This window comes from Dendrobates tinctorius, unplaced genomic scaffold (assembly GCF_039654945.1).
Source record: "Dendrobates tinctorius isolate UK_male_01 unplaced genomic scaffold, ASM3965494v1 ptg000070l, whole genome shotgun sequence".
NCBI classification, from domain to species: domain Eukaryota; kingdom Metazoa; phylum Chordata; class Amphibia; order Anura; family Dendrobatidae; genus Dendrobates; species Dendrobates tinctorius.
Genome location: NW_027361738.1, coordinates 41,997,470 through 42,022,347, shown reverse-complemented (window position 1 = coordinate 42,022,347; position 24,878 = coordinate 41,997,470). Strand labels below are relative to the sequence as shown.

Here is a 24,878-nt window from a genome sequence, read left to right as displayed (position 1 = left end):
CAAGTACAGATACAGATGCATAAAGGCATTACATTGACAGTAGGTGGGTACATATACGAAAAAAAAAAAAAGATATAACCGGACTATCACAACTTTGGATCTATCAGTTCACTGTTTGGGTCGTTCTCCGTTTTGGACAGTGCTGGTTATACAGCCTAACTGCAGCAGGAAGGAAAGACTTTCGATAGCGCTCCCTCTCACATTTAGGATGAAGTAGCCGGTCACTGACAGTACTGCACATCTTTGTCACGGTCTCATGCATGGGATGGGAATCATTCTGCACCAAGTAGCTCACCTTGGCCAGTATCCTCCTGTCGCCTACTTCCTGAACTGGATCAAGGGGGCATCCCAGGACAGAGCTGGCCCTTATAATCAGTTTGTCCAGCCTATTCCTGTCCTGGTTGATATGCCACTACCCCAGCACACCACACCAAAGAAGATGACTGATGCCACAACAGAGTTGAAGAAGGATGCAAGGAGTGCCCCCCTAACTCCGAAGGCTCTCAGCCTTCGGAGCAGATAAAGCCTACTGTGGCCCTTCCTGTACACTGCATCCAAGTGATGGGCCCAGTCAAGCTTATTATTGAGGATCACACCAAGGTACTTATAGGTGTCGACTATCTCAATGTCATTTCCCTGAATGTTCACCACTACTGGTGGATTTTTTCCCTTGCGAAAGTCTACCACCAATTCCTTGGTCTTTCCGTAATTAATCCTAAGGTGGTTCCTCTGACACCACTCCACAAAAGCTTGGTTAGTATCTCTGTACTCTCTTTCATCTCCTCCTGTGATGAGGCCTACTATTGCAGAGTCATCAGAATACTTCTGCAAGTAGCAGCTAGATGAGTTGCACTTAAAATCCGCAGTGTACAGTGTGAAGAGAAAAGGGGCAAGAACTGTACCTTGAGGTGCCCCTGTATTGCAGATCACCGTGTCTGACACACTGTCCCGAACCTTTACAAACTGAGGTCGGTTCATGAGGTAGTTAAGGATCCAGGTGGAGAGTTAGAGGTCCACGCCAACAAGGCCCAGCTTGTCTCTCAGTAGACCTGGCTGTATGGTATTAAAAGCACTAGAGAAATCGAAGAACATTATTCTCACAGTGTTCCCAGGTTTCTCCAGGTGAGAGAGAGTCCTATCTAGAAGGTGGATAATGGCATCATCCACACCAATGCCCGGCCTGTAGGCAAACTGGAGAGGGTCCATATCCGAGCTCACTAGAGGACGGAGACGTGTGAGAACCAGTCTCTCTAGTACCTTCATCAGGTGTGATGTCAATGCTACAGGTCTATAGTCATTAAGGTCTTTCGGATAAGGTTTCTTCGGAACTGGTACCACACACAATAATTTCCACAGTTGTGGTACTATACCTATTCTCAGGCTCATATTGAACAGATATGTAATGATCTCACTCAGCTGGTGCCCGCAGGTTCTGATTAGCCTTGCACTGATGCCGTCAGGACCTGCAGCCTTCAAAACTTTGATCTTATCCAGTTCTTTTGCAACCTGGGTACTTGTGAAGAACAGACCCTGGCTCAGTTGACAAGTTGCAGCAGGGGGTGAGGTTATTGTAGCAAAGAGGTGTGAATGGTATGCAGGGGCAGGAGCAGCCAGTGTGTGATTAAATTTGTTAAAGAATAGATTAAGTTCATTAAGCCCCTCTTTATCTACAACCATCCTGGAGACAGTCTGTCTATGCCCAGATATAGACTTTAGACCCTCCCAGACTTCATGAATCCTTTTCTGTGACAATTTCAGTTCAATCTTTCTCTTATAATTAGCCTTTCCCTGCCTGATTAGATTCTTCAGATCTTTCTGCACCTCTCTCAGCCTGCCCTTGTCACCTGATCTGAAGGCCAACTTCTTCTCTTTGAGAAGAGCCTTTATTCCGGGGCTGATCCTTGGTTTATTGTTAGAGAAGCACCTCACTACGTTTGTGGGTACCGTGTTGTCTACACAGAAATTAATGTAGTCCGTTATACAGTGTGTGAGACCATCCATGTCATCACCATAGGAATCTTGCAGCACATCCCAAGTGGTTGTTTCAAAGCAGTCTCTCAGAGCATCATCACTCTCCTCAGTCCATATCCTCACTGTGCGAGTGACAGCAGGTTCTCTCTGTACAAGTGGCTTGTACACAGGTTGGAGGTGCACTGGGTTGTGATCCGATCTTCCAAGGGGCGGTAGGGCTGACGAGGCATATGCCCCTCTCACATTGGCAAAGAACAAGTCCAATATTTTAATGTCTCTAGTGAGGCAGGTAACATACTGTGTGCAACCGGGTAGTATGGATGCTGGAGACACATGATTGAAGTCTCCCTAAACCAGAATGAGTGCTTGGGGGTGAAAGGACTGCATCATGCTCACTGTGGATTGTAGGACCTCAGTGGCGGCATCAGCTTTCGCAGAAGGGGGGACATATGCAGCTATCATGATTACATGCGATAGTTCCCTCGGTAAATAAAAAGGTCTCATGCCCACAGCTAATAGCTCAATGTCCTTACAGCATGTTTGCTCTTTGACCACGATATGCCTAGAGTCACACCATCTATCATTCACAAATATCGCCAGCCCTCCGCCTTCCCTCTTACCGCTCTCCCTTGTCCTGTCCGCGCGAATGAGTTTAAAGCCATCCAACGAGACAACAGTGTCCGGAGTACCTTCGGTGAGCCAGGTTTGTGTAAACAGCAACATACTGCACTCCCTTAATTCCAGATGATGTCTGGTCAGCGCCGACAGTTCGTCCATCTTATTCCCGAGTGACCTCACATTGCCCATAATGACGGAGGGAAGAACAGGTCTATAGCGCCTTCTTCTAGCTTTCCTGAGGGCTCCAGCTCTGCAACCTCTTCTCTTAGTCCTCCTTATTTCTGGTAGAATATCCTCTGGTCTATTAGCAGCATGCTGCCTTGCTGTATCCCTAAGCAGCAGTATAGCTTCTCTGGAGTAGACAATAGGGTCTTTTTCAGTTCCTGGATTTCCCAACACAATAGATCCAAGTAAAAACAAGGTAAAAATCATCGAAGGTCCAGGTCCTCTTATGGTTTTCCATAGTGCAATGTCCTTTGGAGTAACAATAAAAAAGAGAAAGGAAAAATAGAAAAACAGAAGAGCAAGAAGGAGCTACTGTAACAGGCTGCCACTCCAGCGACGCCAGGAAGTGAATATTCAATAAGATATTATTAAACAAAGTGACTTGCAAAATGCTGATTTATCAGATGAGCTCAAGTTGTCTGAAAGTACAGGGACAATTACTCAGCACATCCTTTAATATCTAGATCACTCCAGATCATTCCCACCATGTAACTACACCTTGTGCACAATTATTAGGCATGGGAGTATTTTGACAATATCATCATTTTTATGCAAATTTTCCAAGTTGTATAAACTTTAATGCTTATTGGATAAAGCAGATCAGATGACGTGCATTTGTGTAATAATGGAGGGTGCGACCTAAGGATTCAACACCCTTTATCAAGGTGAGCAGAATTAATAGGCAAGGGAGTAGTTTGACAATGTCATGTGATGTGTAGTTGTGTAAAGCATGAGGGTGTGACCTAAGGACACAACACCCTCTATCAAGTTGTGTAGAGTTATTAGGCAGCTTGTTTTCCTTCATCTCAGGCAAAATGAACCAAAAAAAAAGTTAAACTGACTCTGAAAAGTCAAAACTTGTTACAAGCCTTACAGAAAGATGCACCAGTCTTGACGGTGCTAAGATATTGGGGCCTTATCACAAAGCCATCAAAAGTTTTGTTTCAAATAGTCAACAGGGTCACAAAAAACTTATTGAGAAAAATATATGCACATTATCTGCCGAACATTTGAGAGGAATAAAACGTGAAGCGACCAGGAAGCCATTATCCTCCAATGCTGTCAAAGTCCAGAACTGCAACCTCCCTGGTGGCCCAGAAGCACAATGTGTTCAGTGCTCAGTGACACGGCAGAGGTAAGGAGGACCAACCACCACTGAACACGACACAGAAGTTGAAAGGTCAAGACTGAACAAAGACATCTCTGAAGACAGACTTTCCCAAGGTTTTATGGACTGATGAGATGAGAATGACTCTTGACAGTCCAGGTGAATGAGCCTGTGGCTGAATCAGTAATGGGCACAGACCTCCACTTCGATTCTGAAGTCAGTAAGATGGAGGTGGGGCACTGTTACGTGCGGGCATTACTAAAGATAAGCTAGATGGGCCTTTTCAGGCTGAAATTTAAAAACAATTCCAAAACCTACATCTTTCAAGAAAACCATGATTTTCATGCACGACAACAAAAACCATGATTTTTATGCAGGACATCACATACATCAAATTCTCCACTGTTTGGCTGGCTGTAAAGGTTTTAAACATGAGAGTATAATGACATTGCCCCTTACTCACCTGAATTAACCCTACTGAGAACTTGTGGGCCCTTTTTAAAAGAGAGATTTAAGGTTCTTTCCCATTGCTCTTTTCTGCAAATTCATGGGTCCCGTCAGGGCTTGAGTCTGTGTCTGCCTCCAACAAGCATATATGACTGAAAATCATGAAAGCCAGAGCGCACGTACACTCTGCCGGCACCATTATAGACAATGGCTCTGTCAACACATAAGTCCGGATCCCGTTTTGCGGGTGTGGGGGTGGAGGGGTCGTTTAGAAGCCCTGATGGGTCCCATGAAAATGCAGAGGAGCTCAATGCGAAGGCACCCTAACAGTCACCCCTCTGACCAGTGTTTGGGAGGTTGTGGTTGATGCTGCCCAAAAAGTTGATCGTCAACAGATTAAAAAACTGACAGACTCCATGGATGGAGCTCATGAGTATTATTGAAAAGAAGAGGGGCTATATTGTTCGTTGATATTTTCTGTAAATGTCAGAAATTTATTTTTGTACCTTTTGAGTCGTTTGGTTATTATTCTCAAAATGAAAATAAACAATTGAGATGGGAACATTTGCCCTCTTCATTTAGTTACTTATTAATTCTGCACTAATAGTTGCCTAATAATTTTGCACATATACATGTCCTCCTAAAGACAAAACCTTGCTCTTACGGTCTTAAATATTCCGGTTTGTTAACCTTTTTGATTGTCGTATAGCACTGTAGTTCTTCAATAATAAAAGTAATCATCAAAAATACAAATTGCCAACCTTTAAATGATATTGAAAAATCTAAAATCCCTAATTATTTTTTCTTTACCTGTAAAATTTGAAAAATTTCAATAAAAAATTACAATGCAAAAAAAAAAAAAATAAAATACAAAGTGCCTAATAATTAAGCACACAGTGTATTCTATGTTTTCAAATCATCTTATTCTATGTAGACCTGAAAATATCAGCACATCTGGTCGTGGGACTATTATTAGCAGATATAAGGCTTCCAGGAACTCCAGGGCAGCCCGTTCCGGATTAATAGAGTATTACAGTTCATACAGTGGTAACAAGCCAAGCACAATGCATCAGCGGTGATTAACAAGCAGCATCATTGCAGTAAAATTACACAGATTTTACTCTTCCTTATAGGCGGCACAAACAACCCTGCGTAATAGTCTGATAGACCTGCCCATAAATGTTCCCATAAACATAAAAAAAAATACAAATAAGAAATTATTATTGAATTTCAAGGAGAAAAAAAAAAAAGTAGAACGAACTATGTTTACTGATATTATATGTTAATATTAAATCACAGAAGTCACAGCAAAGCAAAAAGTTCAGATGGTGCAATTATGGAGGGGAAATTAATTCTGATAATACTCTTAAGTTAAGTAGGCAAAGCTTTCTCCAGAAGATCGCCATGTTATTACCGTATACTGTACGTTAACTGTTTATTTATTCGCTGTCCGCCGGGCCTGATTTACAGCCAATAAAACGCAATCACATCACAAGCCTAAAAGAGAAATCATTTGCTAATGGAACTTTTAGCAGATATGGGACCACTGACATGAGGTAATTCTTCTCAGGAAGGGCCTGCGTCCTACTTCATCACGGTAAACATTCACTAACCTATACATTAAGGAAAAGTTAAATACATTATGCCCTCATAAATATTCCCATCAGTCAATAGGCTATTTAGTGTTAAGAGACCAGACTCTATCAGTCATTTAATACTTAGGTAATTATTCTATAAATTTAGGCTGCAGGGACATGGGGATAATCAGAGGTGTCCGGCACGGCAGGAGAGCACTCGTTACAACTCTTTACCAAGCGGCGGTCCGCTTCACATGCCACCTTCCACAAGACTGCATGCCCACCGACCCTGAAAACAGGTTGCCCACGATTGCAGGACAAAACGACAATACTATAGGCATTATTTATGCCAGCTATATAGTAGGGATTGCCCATTACTTGTAAACCCTTTTTAATGGGCCTAGGGTGGCTCCAAGATAAAAAAAAAAAAGATAAAAATGTCAACCACAGGACCGGTGCGCCACTGTTCAAATAATGCTTGACGGAATGTCAACAGGATCAGACACCTGTAGAAAAACATAGGCATGGCACAGATTTGACAAGTGAATATTAGTATGGCAAGTGAATATGGGCAGCACGGTGGCTCAGTGGTTAGCGCTGCAGCCTTGCAGCACTGGGTCCTGGGTTCGAATCCCACCAAGGACAACATCTGCAAGGAGTTTGTATGTTCTATATATAGCGCTGCGGAATATGTTAGCGCTATATAAAAATAAAGATTATTATTATTATTATTAGTGATGAGTGAACAAGCTCGGATAAGGTGTTATCCAGGCATGCTCGTGTACTGACAGAGCGTCTTTGTCGTGCTCGAAAAATATGTTTGAGTCCCCGAGGCTGCATGTCTCGTGGCTTTCCTGTTTGTTAAGCAATAACTGCCGACAGGCTCGAAACATGCAGCCGCGGGGAGTCGAACATATACTTTGATCACGCTGAAGACACTCTGATAGCACCCGAGCATGCTTGGATAACACCTTATCCCAGCACGTTCTCTTATCACTACTGACCTTTTATTATTTTCAACCACCCTGGGACTAGTAATTCAACATGTATACCAGTATAATGTTATACAGATCATAAAAGAAATATATACAATTTTCAATTTATTTTACTGGATTTTCCAAAACATATATTATATTCGCTCATGATGTAGAAGGTTAAAAATCATCATTCAACACTTTGTGGCTGTATTGTTTCTGTATCATCATAACCTGTTGGGATGATTTTACTTCCGAAACCAGTAGTATACTGCACACCCTGCAAACACGTTTCCTGCAGCGGTGCTCCAGGTGCGCCGAACGTCTGTGGAGAAAATACAACCTACCCGAAGATTTCATCCATTATAAGTTTATGCTTCGAACATACAACACTGCCCTTCACCTCTCAAAACAAACCTATTTCAACACCCTCATCACCTCACTGTCCAATAACCATAAACGTCTCTTTGACACTTTTCATTCTCTAAACCCAAGAGTACAGGCCCCAACCACGGAGCTTCGAGCTGACGATCTGGCCAATTACTTCAAAGAAAAAATTGACCAGATCCGACAGGAAATTATCTCCCAATCACCTCATACCATGCACTGTCCTTCCCTCCCCCACTGCATCTAGCTCACTCTCTGATTTTGAACCAGTCACAGAAGTAGTAGTAAGCAGGCTCCTTGCATCTTCTCGCCCAACCACTTGCACCAGTGACCCATTTCCGTCACATCTCCTCCAGTGCCTTTCCCCTGCTGTCACCCCTCACCTAACTAAAATATTTAACCTCTCTCTCTCTTCTGGTATCTTTCCCTCCTCATTTAAGCATGCCGTCATACATCCACTACTTAAAAAACCATCCCTCGACCAAAACTGTGCCGCTAACTATAGACCTGTCTCTAATCTTCCCTTCATCTCTAAACTCCTGGAATGCCTGGTCCACGCTCGTCTTGTCCGCTATCTCTGATAACTCTCTTCTCGACCCTCTCCAATCCGGTTTCCGCTCTTTACACTCTACTGAAACTGCCCTCACTAAAGTCTCTAATGATCTACTAACAGCTAAATCAAATGGTCATTACTCCATGCTAATTCTCTTGGATCTCTCTGCAGCATTCGACACTGTGGATCATCAGCTCCTCCTCACTATGCTCCATTCCATTGGCCTCAAGGACACTGTTCTCTCCTGGTTCTCCTCCCCTCTGACCGCTCCTTTACTGTATCTTTTGCTGGCTCCTCCTCCTCTCATCTTCCCCTTACTGTTGGGGTTCCTCAAGGATCAGCCCTAGGCCCCCTCCTCTTCTCTTTGTACACTGCCCCTATTGGTCAAACAATCAGTAGATTTGGTTTCCAGTACCATCTCTATGCTGATGACACCCAATTATACGCTTCTTCTCCTGACATCACTCCTGCCTTTCTAGAAAACACCAGCGATTGTCTAAACGCTGTGTCTAACATCATGTCCTCACTGTATCTGAAACTGAACCTGTCAAAGACTGAACTCCTTGTGTTTCCTCCCGCTACTAATGTACCTATACCCGACATTGCCATTTCCGTGTGTGGTTCCACTATTACTCCCCAGCAACATGCCCGTTGTCTTGGGGTCATACTTGACTCCGAGCTTTCCTTTGTCCCCCACATACGATCACTAGCTCGCTCTTGATATCTGCACCTCAAAAACATTTCTTGAATTCGACCTTTTCTTACTTTTGACTCAGCAAAAACTCTTACTGTTTCTTTTATTCATTCTCGTCTCGACTATTGTAACTCTCTTCTAATTGGTCTCCCTCTTACCAAACTCTCCCCCCTCCAATCTGTCTTGAATGCTGCTGCCAGGATCATATTCCTCGCCAATCGTTACACCGATGCCTCTACCTTGTGCCAGTCATTACACTGGCTACCCATCCACTCCAGAATCCAGTACAAACTTATTACCCTCACCCACAAAGCTCTCCATGGCTCAGCACCACCCTACATCTCCTCCCTTGTTTCAGTATACCATCCTACCCGCGCCCTCCGTTCTGCTGGTGACCTGAGGTTAGCATCCACAATAATCAGAACCTCCCACTCCCGTCTCCAAGACTATACACGTGCTGCGACAATTCTTTGGAATGCACTTCCCAGGTCAATACGATTAGTCCCCAATCCCCACAATTTTAAGCGTGCCCTGAAAACGCATTTATTCAGACTGGCCTACCGCCTCAACACATTAACCTAATCTATCCCTGTGTGGCACAGCCAAAAGTTTTTACCATAACCAGGTTCCCCACATGATTTATACATCCATTAGCCCTCTGTGTCTGTACTGTTACACACTTAACATTATGGCTGGTCCATACAATCAGGGCAACTCTTACCACCCACCTTTCGTGTCTCCCTTTTTTTTCCTCATAGATTGTAAGCCTGTGAGCAGGGCCCTCATTCCTCTTGGTATCTGTTATGATCTATGTGATTATTGTTATGCTGTAATGTCTATTGTCTGTATAAGTCCCCTCTGAAATGTAAAGTGCTGCGGAATATGTCGGCGCTATAGAAATAAAATTTATTATTATTATACTGTAGGTCTTAGTGTAACAATAAAAATTATATCTGGATTGTGGTGATCTGATATACAAGTGCTGAGAAATAAAGCTGTGTAACTTTGCCTGGAAGTGCTTTGTGGGCGACATTGTATCTCTGAGTGCATCGACACACCCCAAATGCACTTCCAAGAGAATTTTCATGATATGGTTCTTCCACTGTATGCATGGCCATATACATCCATTTACCGGACCAAGGGGAAAAAAGTGTAGTTTTGTCCTCAGTCAGGATATAATGTGTCTGCGCTGCGGCTACAACTATTGTTCTTTTCCTTTAACCCTGTGGCTAATGATGGACGTATACCTATACAGTCCATACTTCAGATACATGCTCGAGGATAATCCTGATGTATACTTCCAGCATACAAATGTGAACAGAGTCTAAAGCTGGCCATACACAGTAGATGGCTGTCGGATGAATAAATGTCTCAGACGACGGTCTGGCTGACAACCAGCTCGGTCAGCCCTCCCGTGCTTAGCAGCGCTCCTGTGTTCTCCATGAGAGAGCTGTCTTATCTCCGGGTGAAGAAAGCGATCGGCAATCTGAAATCGGACTGCCGATTCACCATCTCCATTGATGATCAGTTGTCTAGGGCCCCAGATACAAAGACTGTCGGCCGAACCCATAGATAACAGTTGGTTTGCCCGATATCAGTGGGTTTAATGGCAGAGCGAGTGTCAGTCAGGGCTGGGGGTGCTGTAATAGCCGTGTACTTAGAGCGGTGACTGAACCAGCATCGGAGCTGCCCCCGTGACCAAATCTCGATCATTGCTAGGGGAGAATAAAGTTCATTTTCTACCCGCAGATTTGGCTAATTTTTTGTGGCCGGGAGAATTGATTACATTATTAAACTATAGATTAACCGCGCAGGTTAATAGTGTTTTTTTTCTGGCAATAGGTTTCCGTTACGGGACCTGTTTACATTACAAACTTGTTACCCACATTCAGAGGTTTCACCCACAACTGTAAGGGTAAGACGTAGAAGAATTATGCTTACATTTACTTGGCTCTTAGGGTCTGTTCATACAAAGTCTAATGTCCTGGATTTTGATCTGCTTCACAAAAAAAAAAAAAAAAAAACACATAAAAATCCGCTTCCTACTTATTTTAATAGGAATTCCAGGCAGAGAAAACTTTGCTGTATAAATCCAAAGCAGATTCCAGATCCCTTGTGGAATCCACATCAAACTTGACACTGACAAATAAAGAAGCTTAAAAAAACCACATCAAATCTATTTACAGACATAGGGACTTTTTTTCTTTTTTTTTTTTAAACCATGTTGGATTTTTCCACCACAAAATATCTTCGTGTGACCACCCCTTCATTGACAGTCAATCACACCAAAATGATGTGGACAATTGTGAGCGAATCTGTATGGACTGTATCTTGAAATCATTACATTTCACCAAATGACTAAAATCGTCAAACAGTCGTTTGTAAGAACGCTCCGTATTATCTGACTGAGAAAATATGCCGGACATCCTTCAACAAACTAGCAAAATGCTTGAATGGCGAATGATTAGACTGTTTAAAGGTCCAATTAAACAGGTCAATTTGGTCTCATTAATGAGCGGCGATCTACTATATACAAGTCGATGAGTGGGCGCTTAGTAGCCTGTTCACACAGGACCAAGGGGAATATAATGATTTCTAATGCTGTTGTCTTGTCCATATACAGTATCACGTTATCCACAGCTTATCCCGATTACACAGGGCGATGTACAGTTGACAACGAAGAATTTTATGCATCTAAACAAGCACTTTACACAGGAAAAAAAATCTGTAACAAGCATTTTCACCAATTATAAGCTTGTCTAAGGCCTGTTTCACACTTCAGTTTTTTGTGTCAGTGAAAATCCGCCAAAATGGCGGAAAGCGGATCCGTTGCTAAACTGATGTGAACGGATGCCACCGGACCGTTTTTTTTTACGTATCCGATGAAGAATTCTAAAGGAACCGTAGCCCGAGGAGGGAGGGAGGGAGGGAGGGGGAGAGAGAGAGTGTGTTAAATTTCCGGCTGACTTCCTTCCTCCGGGCATGCGCACTCTAAAATGCGGATCCAGCAGCCAAAAAAACGTTGCTTGGTCCGTCCGGGCATGTCGGCGGACGCAAAAAATTTGGCGGATTCGCAAAAAAACGGATCCAACGGATGGCCATCCGTCAAGATCCGCCGGTAATGCAACTCAATGGGGAAAAAAACGGATCCGCCAAAAAAAAAATGGCGGATCCGTTTTTTTTGAAAAACGGCGGATTTTGACTGATGGTCAAAAACAGAAGTGTGAAACAGGCCTAAATGGGCCTTTTGTCGGCATAAAAGTCATCATGAGCTGCACATTGTTCCATATAAACAGGGAGTGTGCTGCCAAAATCATGATGCTGCATGTGGACAGAACAATCATATTAACAATTGTTCTGTTCACATCGGTCTGTGTAAACAGGCCAGTAAACGAGCAACGATCAACTTGTACATAGTTCATCAACGTTCCTTGATGGGTCGAAATCGTCCAAGATAAGATCTTTACAGTGAAGACAACCATCAATGATATCCAGTGGAATCATGCTCCGCTTTCTTTTACAGAACTCTTCATCCACTGTGTGTCTTGTAAGTTTGCAGTTACTGCTATTCATCATTTGCAGGGTGTTTTTTTTTTGTTTTGTTTTTTAAGTGAAAAAAGTAGCATAGGAAAAAAGCAGGTAAATGGTCGTACATGCTTTTTGGCTTCACCACTTTTTCTCTCTGGTTTTTGCTGGCTAGCAGAGCAAGCAGGTCCCACCCGATAAGCGGAGTCTGATATATATACAGAGTGGTGAGTTCATTTTAACTACGGTATATATATATTTTTTCTGCATTTTTTCTTTTAAGTAACTTTTGTTTTTTGTCTTGTGGTACTCATTGTCTGGGTTCTTTTTTTGCACTAAATTATGCAAAATGGCCAAGGCAGTTTATGAATTTTGGCAAACTCAAAAATGCTTTTAGCTTGTGTATTCAACCAGAATTTTTTGTGACTTTTCAGCGCAAGTTATGAATTTTGCAAAATGGTCCCAAAAATAGAGCACATTGTGACAATCTTTCCAAGGTTGCAAATAGTGAGTCGAGTAAAAACACCTGGAAACCTTAAACTCAGGCGAACACATTAAATAGGCTTCTTTAAAAAAAAGAAAAGAGAGCAAAAGACTAAAAACTCAACAAACAAAACAGGGTAAGGCTCTTTTGGAAGTCTCCGTGAGACCTGGAGATTGCTAATACTCCTCTTGTGAGAAGGCTGCAACCTTGGAGGCGCCATAAAACCCCACCAAATAATAAACTTCCAAAAGTCTGAAAAATACACATCGAGCTGAAGTATCAATTGGCTACAAATTTCCGGTGTCACCGCCGACGGTGTCCTTCGGAGAAATATACAGCGTCTTTATCTCATTCTCTGTCAGGATGAATTGGGAGATTAAGATGGAAGAGGGACATTATGTAGTTCATTGTGATCATTATTATGCAACAAATTTTCTTCTACTTTTGAAGAAAAAGAATTTAATTGTGGAGTTGGAAACAGAAGGACGAAGGAAATTTATATTCCTTCATATGAAATCTCTGCAATATATCCCAAGCTCCAGTGACGGCCATTAGCTTTGCACTATATCAAACATGACTATCTGGCTGCAGAGAAATTCATATTTCTGAACTCATTTTAATTATCTCGGGTTGCACTATTTGAATCTCTTTCCCATATACATTTGGCAGAAATTTACTTAAACTCATATATAATGGCCTGTAGTCCAGATATGGATTAGATGTAGATTCTAAAATCAAATCAATTCAGACACAATTCTTTTCACTATTAAATCTTACTAAGCAATCAATCATCCCCGGAAAATTAAAATCATGAGCGTATATGAAACTGTCCATATTATTATATATATATATATATATATATATATATATATATATATATACACATACACACACACATATATATAATATTTTTTTTTTTTTTTGGGAGGGGGGGAAGGGTTAAGCAGCACCTCTGCCCGGCCCGACGACAAGCGGAAAACACATAGTTCTATAGGGTGAAGAAAGATCAAAACAACAGTAAGCCTAACCTGCTGATTTTGGTGGGACTGGCCCGATCATCTAGTGTGTATGGCAGCATCCCAACTGTCCCCCGATAGATGAAGATAAGGATCGGGTAGTTGGAGTATAATCATCTGATCCTTTTGTTCTGCAGGCTGATAAGTTGCTGCCAAATCATTCTGGCAGCAGCTTGCTAACAATTGTTCAACTAATAGTATCTAATGTGTGTGGCCTGCCTTACTCCTGGAGACATGGATCACCAGAAGATCACATACTACTGTTAAAAAGGCTGAAGGAGAGAATGTTACCTTAAGGGCCCCGTCACACATAGCGACTCACCAGCGATCCCGACAACGATATTAACGTGTCAGGATCGCTGGTGTGCCCCTACATGATCGCTGGTGAGCTGTCAAACAGGCAGCTTCACCAGCGATCAGCACCAGCAACGTCGAGCGCGCAGCGTCGCTGTGTACTTTAGTTACCAGCGCGCTGATGCAGGGAGCTGGTAACCAAGGTACACATCGGGTTTCTAAGGGGCGTGCGTCACTTAGAAACCCGATGTGGAGCTTGGTTTCCAGCTCCCTGCATCAGCGCGCTGGTAACTAAGGTACAAAGAGGGTTTCTAGGCACTGCACGCCCCTTAGAATCCCTGCGTTTACCCTAGCTACCAGCTCCTGCTCGCTGGTCTCCCGCATGTCACACGCAGCGATGCGTGCTGACCAGCGACCCCAAAAATGTCCAGAGGTTTCCACAGCGATCAGCGATACCCGGCAGGGGGGGGGGGGGGGGCGGTCGCTGATAGCTGTCACACACAGCGATCTCGCTGGTGAGATCGCTGTTGCGTCACAAAACTAGTGACTCAGCAGAGATCTCGCTAGCGAGATCGCTGTGTGTGACGGGGGCTTTAGTAGCTAGTCAAACCGATCTGCGTTAACTTCTGTGCATGTTTTCAGGCCAAAATCACCAGGGTATGTGAACTTTTGATCAGGGTCATTTGGATGTTTTGGGTTGTCATAATAATAATAAATAATAATCTTTATTTTTATATAGCGCTAACATATTCCGCAGCGCTTTACAGTTTTGCACACATTATCATCACTGTCCCCGATGGGGCTCACAATCTAGATTCCCTTTCAGTATGTTTTTGGAGTATGGGAGGAAACCGGAGAACCCGGAGGAAACCCACGCAAACACGGGGAGAACATACAAACTCCTTGCAGATGTTGTCCTTGGTGCGATTTGAACCCAGGACTCCAGCGCTGCAAGGCTAACCACTGAGCCATGGTGCCGCCCATTATGTCATTATGATTTAAAAAGAGAAAACACAGTAGTTTGACAATAAATGGCTTCACCCAACCACTATCCATGAGTGGAGGAAAAGTTTTGGTGTTATCATTCATATTCTCTGAAAAAAGGCCAAGAAAGCAAAAATTCTGCTGAGGTATGTAAACTTTTGAGCACAACTGTAAGTATGTATGTAGGCATATATGTATGTATGTATGTACTGTATGTAAGTATGTTTGTAAGCATGTATTTAAGTTGGTATGTAATTATATATGTAAGCACGTAAGTATTTATGTATGTATATACACTGCTAAAAAAAAATAAAGGGAACACTTAAATAACAGAATATAACTCCAAGTAAATCAAACTTCTGTGAAATCAAATTGTGCACTTAGGAAGCAACACTGATTGACAATCAATTACACATGCTGTTGTGCATATGGAATAGAAAACAGATGGAAATTATTGGCAATTATCACGATACCCTCAATAAAGGCGTGGTTCTGCAGGTGTTGACCACAGACCATATCTCAGTACCAATGCTTTCTGGCTGATGTTTTGGTCACTTTTGAATGTTGGTTGTGCTTTCACATTCGTGTTAGCATGAGATGGGCTCTACAACCCACACAAGTGGCTCAGGTAGTGCAGCTCATACAGGATGGCACATCAATGCGAGCTGTGGCAAGAAGGTTTGCTGTGTCAGTCAGTGTAGTGTCCAGAGGCTGGAGGCGCTACCAGGAGAAAGGCCAGTACACAAGGAGATGTGAAGGGGGCCATAGGAGGGCAACAACCCAGCAGCAGGACTGCTACCTCAGGCTTTGTGCAAGGAGGAACAGGAGGAGCACTACCAGAGACCTGCAAAATGACCACCAGCAGGCCACAAATGTGCATGTGTCCGCACAAACGGTTAGAAGCAGACTCCATGAGGATGGTCTGAGGGCCCGTCGTCCACAGATGGGGGTTGTGCTCACAGCCCAACACTGTGCAGGACGCTTGGCATTTGCCACAGAACACCAGGATTGGCAAATTCGCCACTGGCGCCCTGTGCTCTTCACAGATGAAAACAGGTTCACACTGAGCACATGTGACAGAGTCTGGAGATGCCGTGGAGAGCAATCTGCTTCCTGCAACATCCATCAGCATGACCGGTTTGGCAGTGGGTCAGTAATGGTGTGGGGTGGCATTTCTTTGGAGGGCTGCACAGCCCTCCATGTGCTCGCCAGAGGTAGCCTGACTGCCATTAGGTACTAAGATGAGATCCTCAGACCCCTTGTGAGACCATATGCTGGTGCGGTTGGAGTGTGTCAGCAGTTCCTGCATGATGAAGGCATTGAAGCTATGGACTGGCCCGCCCGTTCTCCAGACCTGAATCCAATTGAGCACATCTGGAACATCATGTCTCGCTCCATCCACCAACGTCACGTTGCACCACAGACTGTCCAGGAGTTGGCAGATGATTTAGTCCAGGTCTGGGAGGAGATCCCTCAGGAGACCATCTGCCGCCGCCTCATCAGGAGCATGCATTGTAAAGTAGGGAGGTCATACATGAACGTGGAGGCCACACACAATACTGAGTCTCATTTTGACTTGTTTTAAGGACATTACATTCCACTTTAATTTTGTGTGTGACTCCAAATCCAGGCCTCCATTAGTTAATAAATTTGATTTCCATTGATGATTTTTGTGTGATTTTGTAGTCAGCACATTCAACTTTGTACAGAACAAAGTATTCAATGAGAATATTTCATTCAGATCTAGGATCTGTTATTTGAGTGTTCCTTTAATTTTTTTGAGCAGTGTATATGTATGTATGCATATATGCAAGTAGGTATGTAAGAATGTATATTTGTATGCATATATGTATGTACTGTATGTAGCATGAGTTGTGCTAGTTATTTCCACGGATAAATCTGGGACAGGAATATAGTTGCATCATGTGCTTATGCTTTTCAAGGGCATTTTTTATTGTTATATTTTTGCACTTTATTACACTAATACTTTTATATACAAGCAAGCCATTTTTCTTTTTCGCTACCTGGTATAACTATGATTTATTGTATTCTTTAATTTATATTTATATAGGAAAGTCTAGTTTTTTATATGTATCTGGATACAGCAGCTCATCACAGTCTGAATCTCTTTGGCTTCTGATTATTATTTGGTACCAATTAAGTGTCTAACATTTCTTTAATCATTTTGTTTTTTGTGACTAACATAATATTGGTTTAGAGTTCTGTGTATATTTCTTTTGGCTGTCATGTATTTTTTTTGGCATAAGGAGAGTAGGTAGAACTTAGTAGCTCTCTCTCCACAAGCCATGCACATATATTTTCATTATTATTATTATTTATTTATATAGCGCTATTAATTCCATGGTGCTGTACATGAGAAGGGGTTACAAACAAAGTTATAGACATCGTTAACAGTAAACAAATTTACAATGACAGACTGGTATAGAGGGGAGAGGACCCTGTCCTTGCGGACTTACATTCTTACTCATAAAGCACAATTGTATTCCACAGCACTTTACAGACATTATCATCACTGTCCCCATTGGGGCTCACAATCTACATTCCCCATCAGTCTTTCAAGTGTAGGAGGAGAAACCGAAGAACCCTACGCAAACATGTGGAGAACATACAAACTCCTTGCAGGTATTGTCTTTGGTGGGATTTGAACCCAGAACCCCAGTGGCCAGCTAGCACAATATTTTTGGCCACATTTGTGCAAGTTGTAGTGTAGTCCTGTCCCCTTCAAGAGGCAGCACAGTATAATGTCAGATCTGCTTTAAATATTTGATGGTTGCAAGTTAAAAATCACCAAAAGAACTCCAAACCTGCCATGTCCTGTATGTGATTGGTTTTCTTTAAATGTCAATATTCTTTACAGTCCTATAATCACTAATAGTAATTAAAGTCAATGGACATTTTCAGGTTTTTACAATAATTAACATTTTCTATTCAATACCATGTGACAAGTGAGTGACATACCATGATTGCCATATACGCAAGAAACTTCTACTTTTAGATTGCTTCTCTTTGGTCAATATTATGCCGTCATCAGTAGAATAAAGGCTTATTCCCATCTCTGCACATTATCTCCTAGCCACAGCATAAGTGACATGTTGCTGATTGCATTCGGTCTGACCACTGGGTCCACAACAATCCTGAGACCAGACCTCTTAAATACTCTATTCCGGTGTTCTTGTTCTCAATTAGGAAACCCCTCTGTCTTATATACTGTACATTTTACAACATATGTCAATTTTTAGCTAACCCTACAAAGACTATTAGTGGTGCTGGGCTAAGCGTCTTACAGACGTCTGAGTGGTTCCTTTCTTCAAATACTTAAAGCCTTTTCCTTTTTGGTTTAGATCATGTTCCCAGCTGTGTTGTGGTTTCAGTCTGTACCGTACACCACAACGGAGTGCTAGAGGCCCATTATATACCCGACGCCACTAGCAACTGATAGACCAACTGGCTTACAATGGGGTCTTTAGAGTTCTGTCATGGTGTCTATCATATTGGTAGGAAGAATAGTAAGGAATTATGAAAATTTGCATCAGCCCTGAAAACAGCCTTAAAGGGAAGCTTTAAGCAGGATTTCACACCTAAAACTATTTATATGGTCATGTAGCTCTTTCAAAGACAAGTCAAACAATACCTTTACATGACCAGTCCTTTCCTCTACTACTGAGAAATCAGTGTTTGAATTGATATGCAAATGAGGCTGAAAAGCTATGGTAGATCTGAAGCCTCTGTCACTGCAGCTCTATTCCCCACCCACTGTTGCTTCCTCCAGCTTTACTGATGACTCCTAGCTCCTCTAGTCACACAGCATAGAGGCTATCAGACAAGCAGGAGGTGGCGGCGCTGAGTGGGGAATAGAGAGCTGGAGTGACAGAGGCTTCAGATCTACAAATAGCTCTTAAAACTCATTTGCATATCACTTCACATGCTGATTTCTACATAGCAAAGGAATGGACTGCTCATGTAAAGGTATTGCTGGACTTTTCTTTAAGGTTTTACTGAGATGTTATTCCTTATAGGGCTACATGTACATTTAATTGCAATGATATTGGTTACCTTTCCCAGCATCCTGCCCAAGAAGTAGTAGTGTCTGGCGAAGGAGTCTCCAACGAGCATCTGTGCTGCAGGATTAGGGTACAGCAAACCCTCATTGGTAGTCTTAAAAAAACCCTGATTAGGATTAAAGCCAGATTTCAGCAGCTCATTTAAAAATTCCCTAAATATTCCTCCACCATCAATCCCGGCCTCATCCAGACCATGTGTGTTTAGTAAATGGACGCGGATTCGCTTCTTGAGATCGGGCTCTGCAAAGACAGATAAGGGAATTGTGATAAAAATATCATATCTACAAAGAACAGCAAAATATCTTCAGCCGGACAGGGAAATTCATTTAATCCAGCACATCTGGTCTCTGAATTGAATTATACTTCTCTGTCATAGGAAGAGGAAAGAAATTCATAGTGGTAAAAAGTCCATCACATGACGTATGAAAATGACCAGCAGTTTTGCTGATATTTGCGACAAATATATGAAAGAAGCCTTATCCAGCACGTGTCTCCTACAAAAATGCAATATAATGTGAGATTTTGGAAGTCAGAAGACGACTAAATAGAAAGAACTGTATAGAAAATCCAAAACTAAAAACAATAATTACACTACTACCTCTACTTACTAGCAATTTTCCCCAGCCGCATGTAATTCCTATATAGATCTTCACAAGATTTGTAAAAGCACCATAATACATACAGCTATACCTTCATTAAAGCACAAAAAACCATTGGACCTAATCTCTGTTGGTCCAACTCAACATTAGGGACACAATCGTTGCGATACCAGACTTTAAGACTACCGATCTCTAATCTTTGAATCTTTCTCAGTGTATGGCTTTACTCAAATATACTACATATGCATCAGCCCAAGTCCTTCTCCTGCTGCCTGTATCCAAGATTATGAACCTTTGTAACTAACTCCCTTGTTTCTGTAGATACCCGTGTGGTTCATTAGTTTTTGGGTGCCTGTAACTCCACTGAATGTGGCTGTAATGATGACAGCGCCCTGGCCGGTGGCATCTCTCTGCAGTTCTCAACTAACGCTACTCCAGTGGCCTCAGCTACCAGTTTGGAGACCTATCAGGGTCAAAGTAGTATCCTACACAAACAGAAAAGAAGCATTCTGCTTCAACAATGACGCCTTCAGTCTCTTCTCATATCAAAGGAAAGCAGAAATCTTAACTTTTTGTCTATCCCCACAGAATTAAAGTGGACCTTTCACCAGTTGTAAAATGGTAAACTGACCATATCAAGGAATAGTGGCTGCAGAGCTGAACAAAAAGTGATTTTATTTTTTTTTATTTCTCCTCTTCATTGCGAAGATATTGGCTTGTAAAGTTTAGCTTATAATTTATGATAAGCAAAACAGGGCTTTACCAGGAATTATTCTCCAGAAGAGAGTTTTTCTTCCCCTGCTTGAGGTAGACCAATCATGAGAAGACAGTAACACGCCCCTTCAATAGCTTAGAACAGGCTTTCTCCAATGTGAGACACCATGACAGTCTGCTCTTCTCATTGATCACCTCCCCCACACTGAAAGGGGTGAGATGAAAATTTCAAATAGTGTGTGCAATCACATTCATATTTGCTCTACTTCAAGCACTTGTGATCACTCTGGAGTAAGAACCGTGAGGTGAGCAGATTGTCTGTCATTCCATGTCTCACACAGGAAAAAAGTCTGTTCTAAGCTATTATGGGGGCATGTTCTTTTTTCCCTGTATGTTGGGTGCTTATGATTGGTCAATCTCATGCATGGGAAGAAGTGAGCGCTCCCAGAGAAAAATCTCTGGTAACGCCTAGTTGGGATTATGATAAATTATAACCTTCACTTTACAAGCTAATATCATCACTCCACGATGTAGCCAGTTTAACATGCTCAGACTCGGGGATAAACACTGCTAAGATTGGGTGCTCTGGTTTGCTATAAGAAGAAACATGACAAGAACTGAAGATATCCTTGATACAGGAAAATGCTTGTTTACAAAAGGCAAAGTATATTGCTTTGGTCCTGGCAGGCTTCCATACTAGCAGGTGACATCACAGGAGAAGCGCTAGTTGTAAACTACATAGACAAGCCATCAGTCAGAGCGCGCTCGTCATTACAGCCACATTCAGTGAAGTTACCAGTAACCAAAAACGAATGGACAATCCGTATATATAGAGAAACAAGTGACTTACATGGGTTCATAATCTTAAATGCGCTGAGCAGCACGAGGCATTAATGCCAGTGAAAATGTAAACCATACGTTGTGTGAGAAAGATTCAGAGCTAAGGGCTTGGTAGTTGCGAAGTGCGGTATCACAACTATTATGTCCCCAATGTTGAACTAGACCATCATAGATGGCTGGGTGAAGTCCAGTGGGTTGTAGTTAGTGGTTTAGCCCAGATATAATTATATTATGGTGTTTTTCAGTGACATAGAAAACATCCCTCGAATTGAAAATCATCATAGTGTTCATTTTTTGGTGTTAGTATTTTAGGCAATGCTGCCCTCCTGAAGGCTCTAAACCCTTACAAGTGAGTTTTAGATCTGTCGTTCACTGCCTGCAAATTCAGAATCATTATAATCTACCACAAATCTGCTCCCATAAAGCCAGAATATAAGAAATGTCCCATATGAATGACAAACACGTTGCAGGAGAAATATTAAATATTAAGTTAGACGAAAATGTGAATAAGTTCATTACTACAGTATATGCAATACTTGGGATATTGTTATAATCCCCTCTGAATCGTAAAGTGCTGAGGAATATGTTGGCACTATAGAAATAAAAATTATTATTATTATAATAGTAAGGTATGGATGGGTCAGATTTTGACACCCACCCACTAAAGGTACCTTGACATAGAGTTAGCAGGAAAGGAATGATTTGTTTTATCCATTTTTATTTAACCGTAGATATTTTTGACTGCGTGGATAAATCTATAGCTGGATAAAAATGTCAATTTGTTTGTCAAGAGAATCATTAAGAGTTAAAGTCCTCCAAATGGTACATAATTAGGACAGCACTTCCAGCAGCACCAGCTATCAGAGGTGTTGGAGTTACATAGAAGAAAATGTTCTGAAAGAATCAGCTCCTACACTTGCCAACAGCCTTAGGCCGGGGTCACACTTGCGAGAATCTCACTCAAGTCTCGCATCTTAATACCTGGCACTGCTGCCGACACTTGGGCCTGGAGAGCTCAGCTGCATAGAAATACATGCAGGTGCACACTCCGCTCCAGATTGCCAGTGGCAGTGCCGGGTATTAAGATGCGAGACTCAAGTGAGTGTCTCGCAAGTCTGACCCCGGCCTTAAAGGAACTTTCCACTCTGGCAATGAAAAGAAACTTTTCATTTGTCATGAAACATAGGTTCCAGGATGGGTGACTACTCCCGTTGCCTTCTCCAACGAGACTGACGCATTCTAGACCTTCTGCTTCAAAGATGGCAGCTGTAGTGGCACAGATAGCAGCGGTAAGTCAGCACTTCCACAACACAGGAAAGTTAGGGAGACACAGTTCATACTCACTACTCCCCCCCATGCCACTGTGGCAGCCATCGTGGATGCAGGAGGATCAGAACGCCAGTCTCAGTGAAGGAGGCAGTGAGGCAACAGTAGGGCACCAGGTAGGGTGACTGTGCATGTGAAATGTTTAGCCACTTTTCTAGGTTGGAGGATCGCTTTTATGGCTATAGATTTTGCTGATGTACTGACTGCAATGACTTCGGCATTTGTGACAATCTTACTTGCCTTAACAAGCTTTACAAGACAAGCAATAAATCAGAAATAACCCTAATACTGACCATTCTCAGGAGATAGTTTATCATACGCATCCTCATATATGTAGTTCCTCCTAATGGTGACATTAATGCCATCTAAAAATGGCCCATCTCCTTGTACTTCTTGCTTGTCCGCATAGATGAGTCTTTGGAAGATCTAAAAATGATGAACATTAGATGGAAAATTTGTGACGTATAGTCTTTAATAGACAGGTTATAATGAGTAGAAAATGTCAGTTTATTGCTCTATGTAGAGCAATAGAGTCACATCTTCTATGAAGAACCTGATAACAAATTGTTGGAAACTTATTGTGTCCTTACTACAGATATAACTTCATTCTCTTTGGAACATTACAACACTTCTTTAGGACTATGCAAGACACTGTTCACACAGGCGTTTTCGCCACTTTGTCTAAGTTTCTGACTGCAAAAACTTTGGAATCTGCAGAGCTAGTCCAGAACTATTGCATACCATCAGGACTCAATGATACAAGTCCAGGATTTCGGCTATAGCTCATTTATAAGTTATAGCCTTCACTCTAATGTTAGTGTATCCTTAAGGTGACCATACAACCTCAATACCGAATATTCATCCTACAGTTTTTCCTCCTGGCCCATTTTACACATGCGCACTGCTCCATTCAGCCAAGCGTGCATGTGTTTTCAATGCAGCAAGGTTAGTAAGCTGCTGGGGACATCTCTGGCCACAGCTTATCTTCTCAGAGTACAAAGTGATTCAGTGATGACATACAACATTGCCTGGAGGTCCACTTTAACTATGCGGTGCACAGCGTTAAATAACCACCAGTCCGCAACACGTTTGCCGGTCAGTGGTTGTTTAATAGCCTGTGCGTCAGATGTGCAGTGAACATTCCATAATAGAACAGTCGGTGTGCATAAACTGTCATTGTTCTCGGCAGCACAGGTCCTGTTTACACAGGATTATGTACTATCGAGAACGATGATCTTTTGTCGAACCAAAAAGAAAAATAGATCCCCCCAATGAATGAGTGTTTTGCTTGATTGAGTGCATGATTATCGTGAATTGAGCGCTCCTTGGAACACTCGCTCACGATCGTCCTGCAGGGTAAATGGACCATAATCTTTCTTTCCCTCCCCTAACATGTTCTTATATTTAGTAACAGTGGTCCCAGCAGAGATCTTTAGCCGAAATAGACCGGCTTTTCCAACTTCTGAAATATAGGAAGAGAGCACATTGCACAGTGTTGACCCTATACGTGAGAAGTATTTCCCAATACCATGGGCTGAGTTGTACTCATATCATCATTACGTGGAACTACCAGTGACCCAGGAAATAAGACTGGACTTTTAACAAATTATATAAAATAGGACACTTACCTTTACTCTTTCTTCAAAAGGAACTACGAAGGGAAGTTCAGTCAATATTGCTAATTGCCTCTCTTCAGAAACAGACAGGGGTGCTGGCTCCAAACCCACTGCAATGGGAGGAGAGAAAGATGATATCATGCTCAAGTGCAACGGCTTCAAATAGCCTGAAAGCCATTGTATCAAGACGACAATGTGATATGTCAGTGGAGCTAAGATCCCGGCTTTGTACTCAATATGGTTCTAGAGAGAAGACACAATTGGACTATGGGCACATGCTCTGTTTTAGGCTGCATTCACATACCCATAAGTTATGATCTGAGATTTCTGAATTGGCCACGGGTCACTTGATCGAGCTCAGCAAACTCATAAGCAACTATGAGGCTTTCAAGTTGGGGTCAGGAGATCCGCGACACCTCCATGCAACACAGCCCGTACACCTGGACATGACACATGGGTGCGTGAATCTGGTCTTCATTATAAAATTTTAAAAAAGGCATAAAAATTTGTAAATACTATTGGACCACCCACAGACTATGAAAATCCGAATGATCCGTGTTCTACTCTGCAGTGACTTTCTGAAACGTAACTGCATAGTAGAGCAGCTGCAGGAGAGGTGAACCAGATATCAGACAGAGCTGAACACAGCCCCTAATAGATAAGGCAGAGACAATTTCAATACCATCTCTGCCTTCTCTATCTATGTGTACATAGTGCGGAACAAGCACTTTGTATGCAGAATAGGAAGAGCTGTCAGCTCTTCGTCCTTCGGGACCAGCGATCACATGATCGCTGAGTGTAAGGGTACCGTTACACCTAGCGACTCACCAGCGATCCCGACCAG

General features: G+C 42.3%; 1 protein-coding gene across 3 annotated transcripts in view; it reads right to left on the bottom strand.

The window, feature by feature from the left end:
• The window catches only part of UBE3C (ubiquitin protein ligase E3C), a 191,556-nt gene that overhangs the window by 63,818 nt on the left and 102,860 nt on the right, over positions 1–24,878 (bottom strand). For all 3 annotated transcript variants that reach the window (XM_073581600.1, XM_073581602.1, XM_073581601.1), the window contains exons 17-19: positions 24,047–24,144; positions 22,712–22,844; positions 18,932–19,179 (exon numbers count right to left, since the gene is read on the bottom strand). In XM_073581600.1, coding sequence (XP_073437701.1) covers positions 18,932–19,179; positions 22,712–22,844; positions 24,047–24,144 — 479 coding nt within the window. The remainder of the gene's footprint in view (positions 1–18,931; positions 19,180–22,711; positions 22,845–24,046; positions 24,145–24,878) is intronic.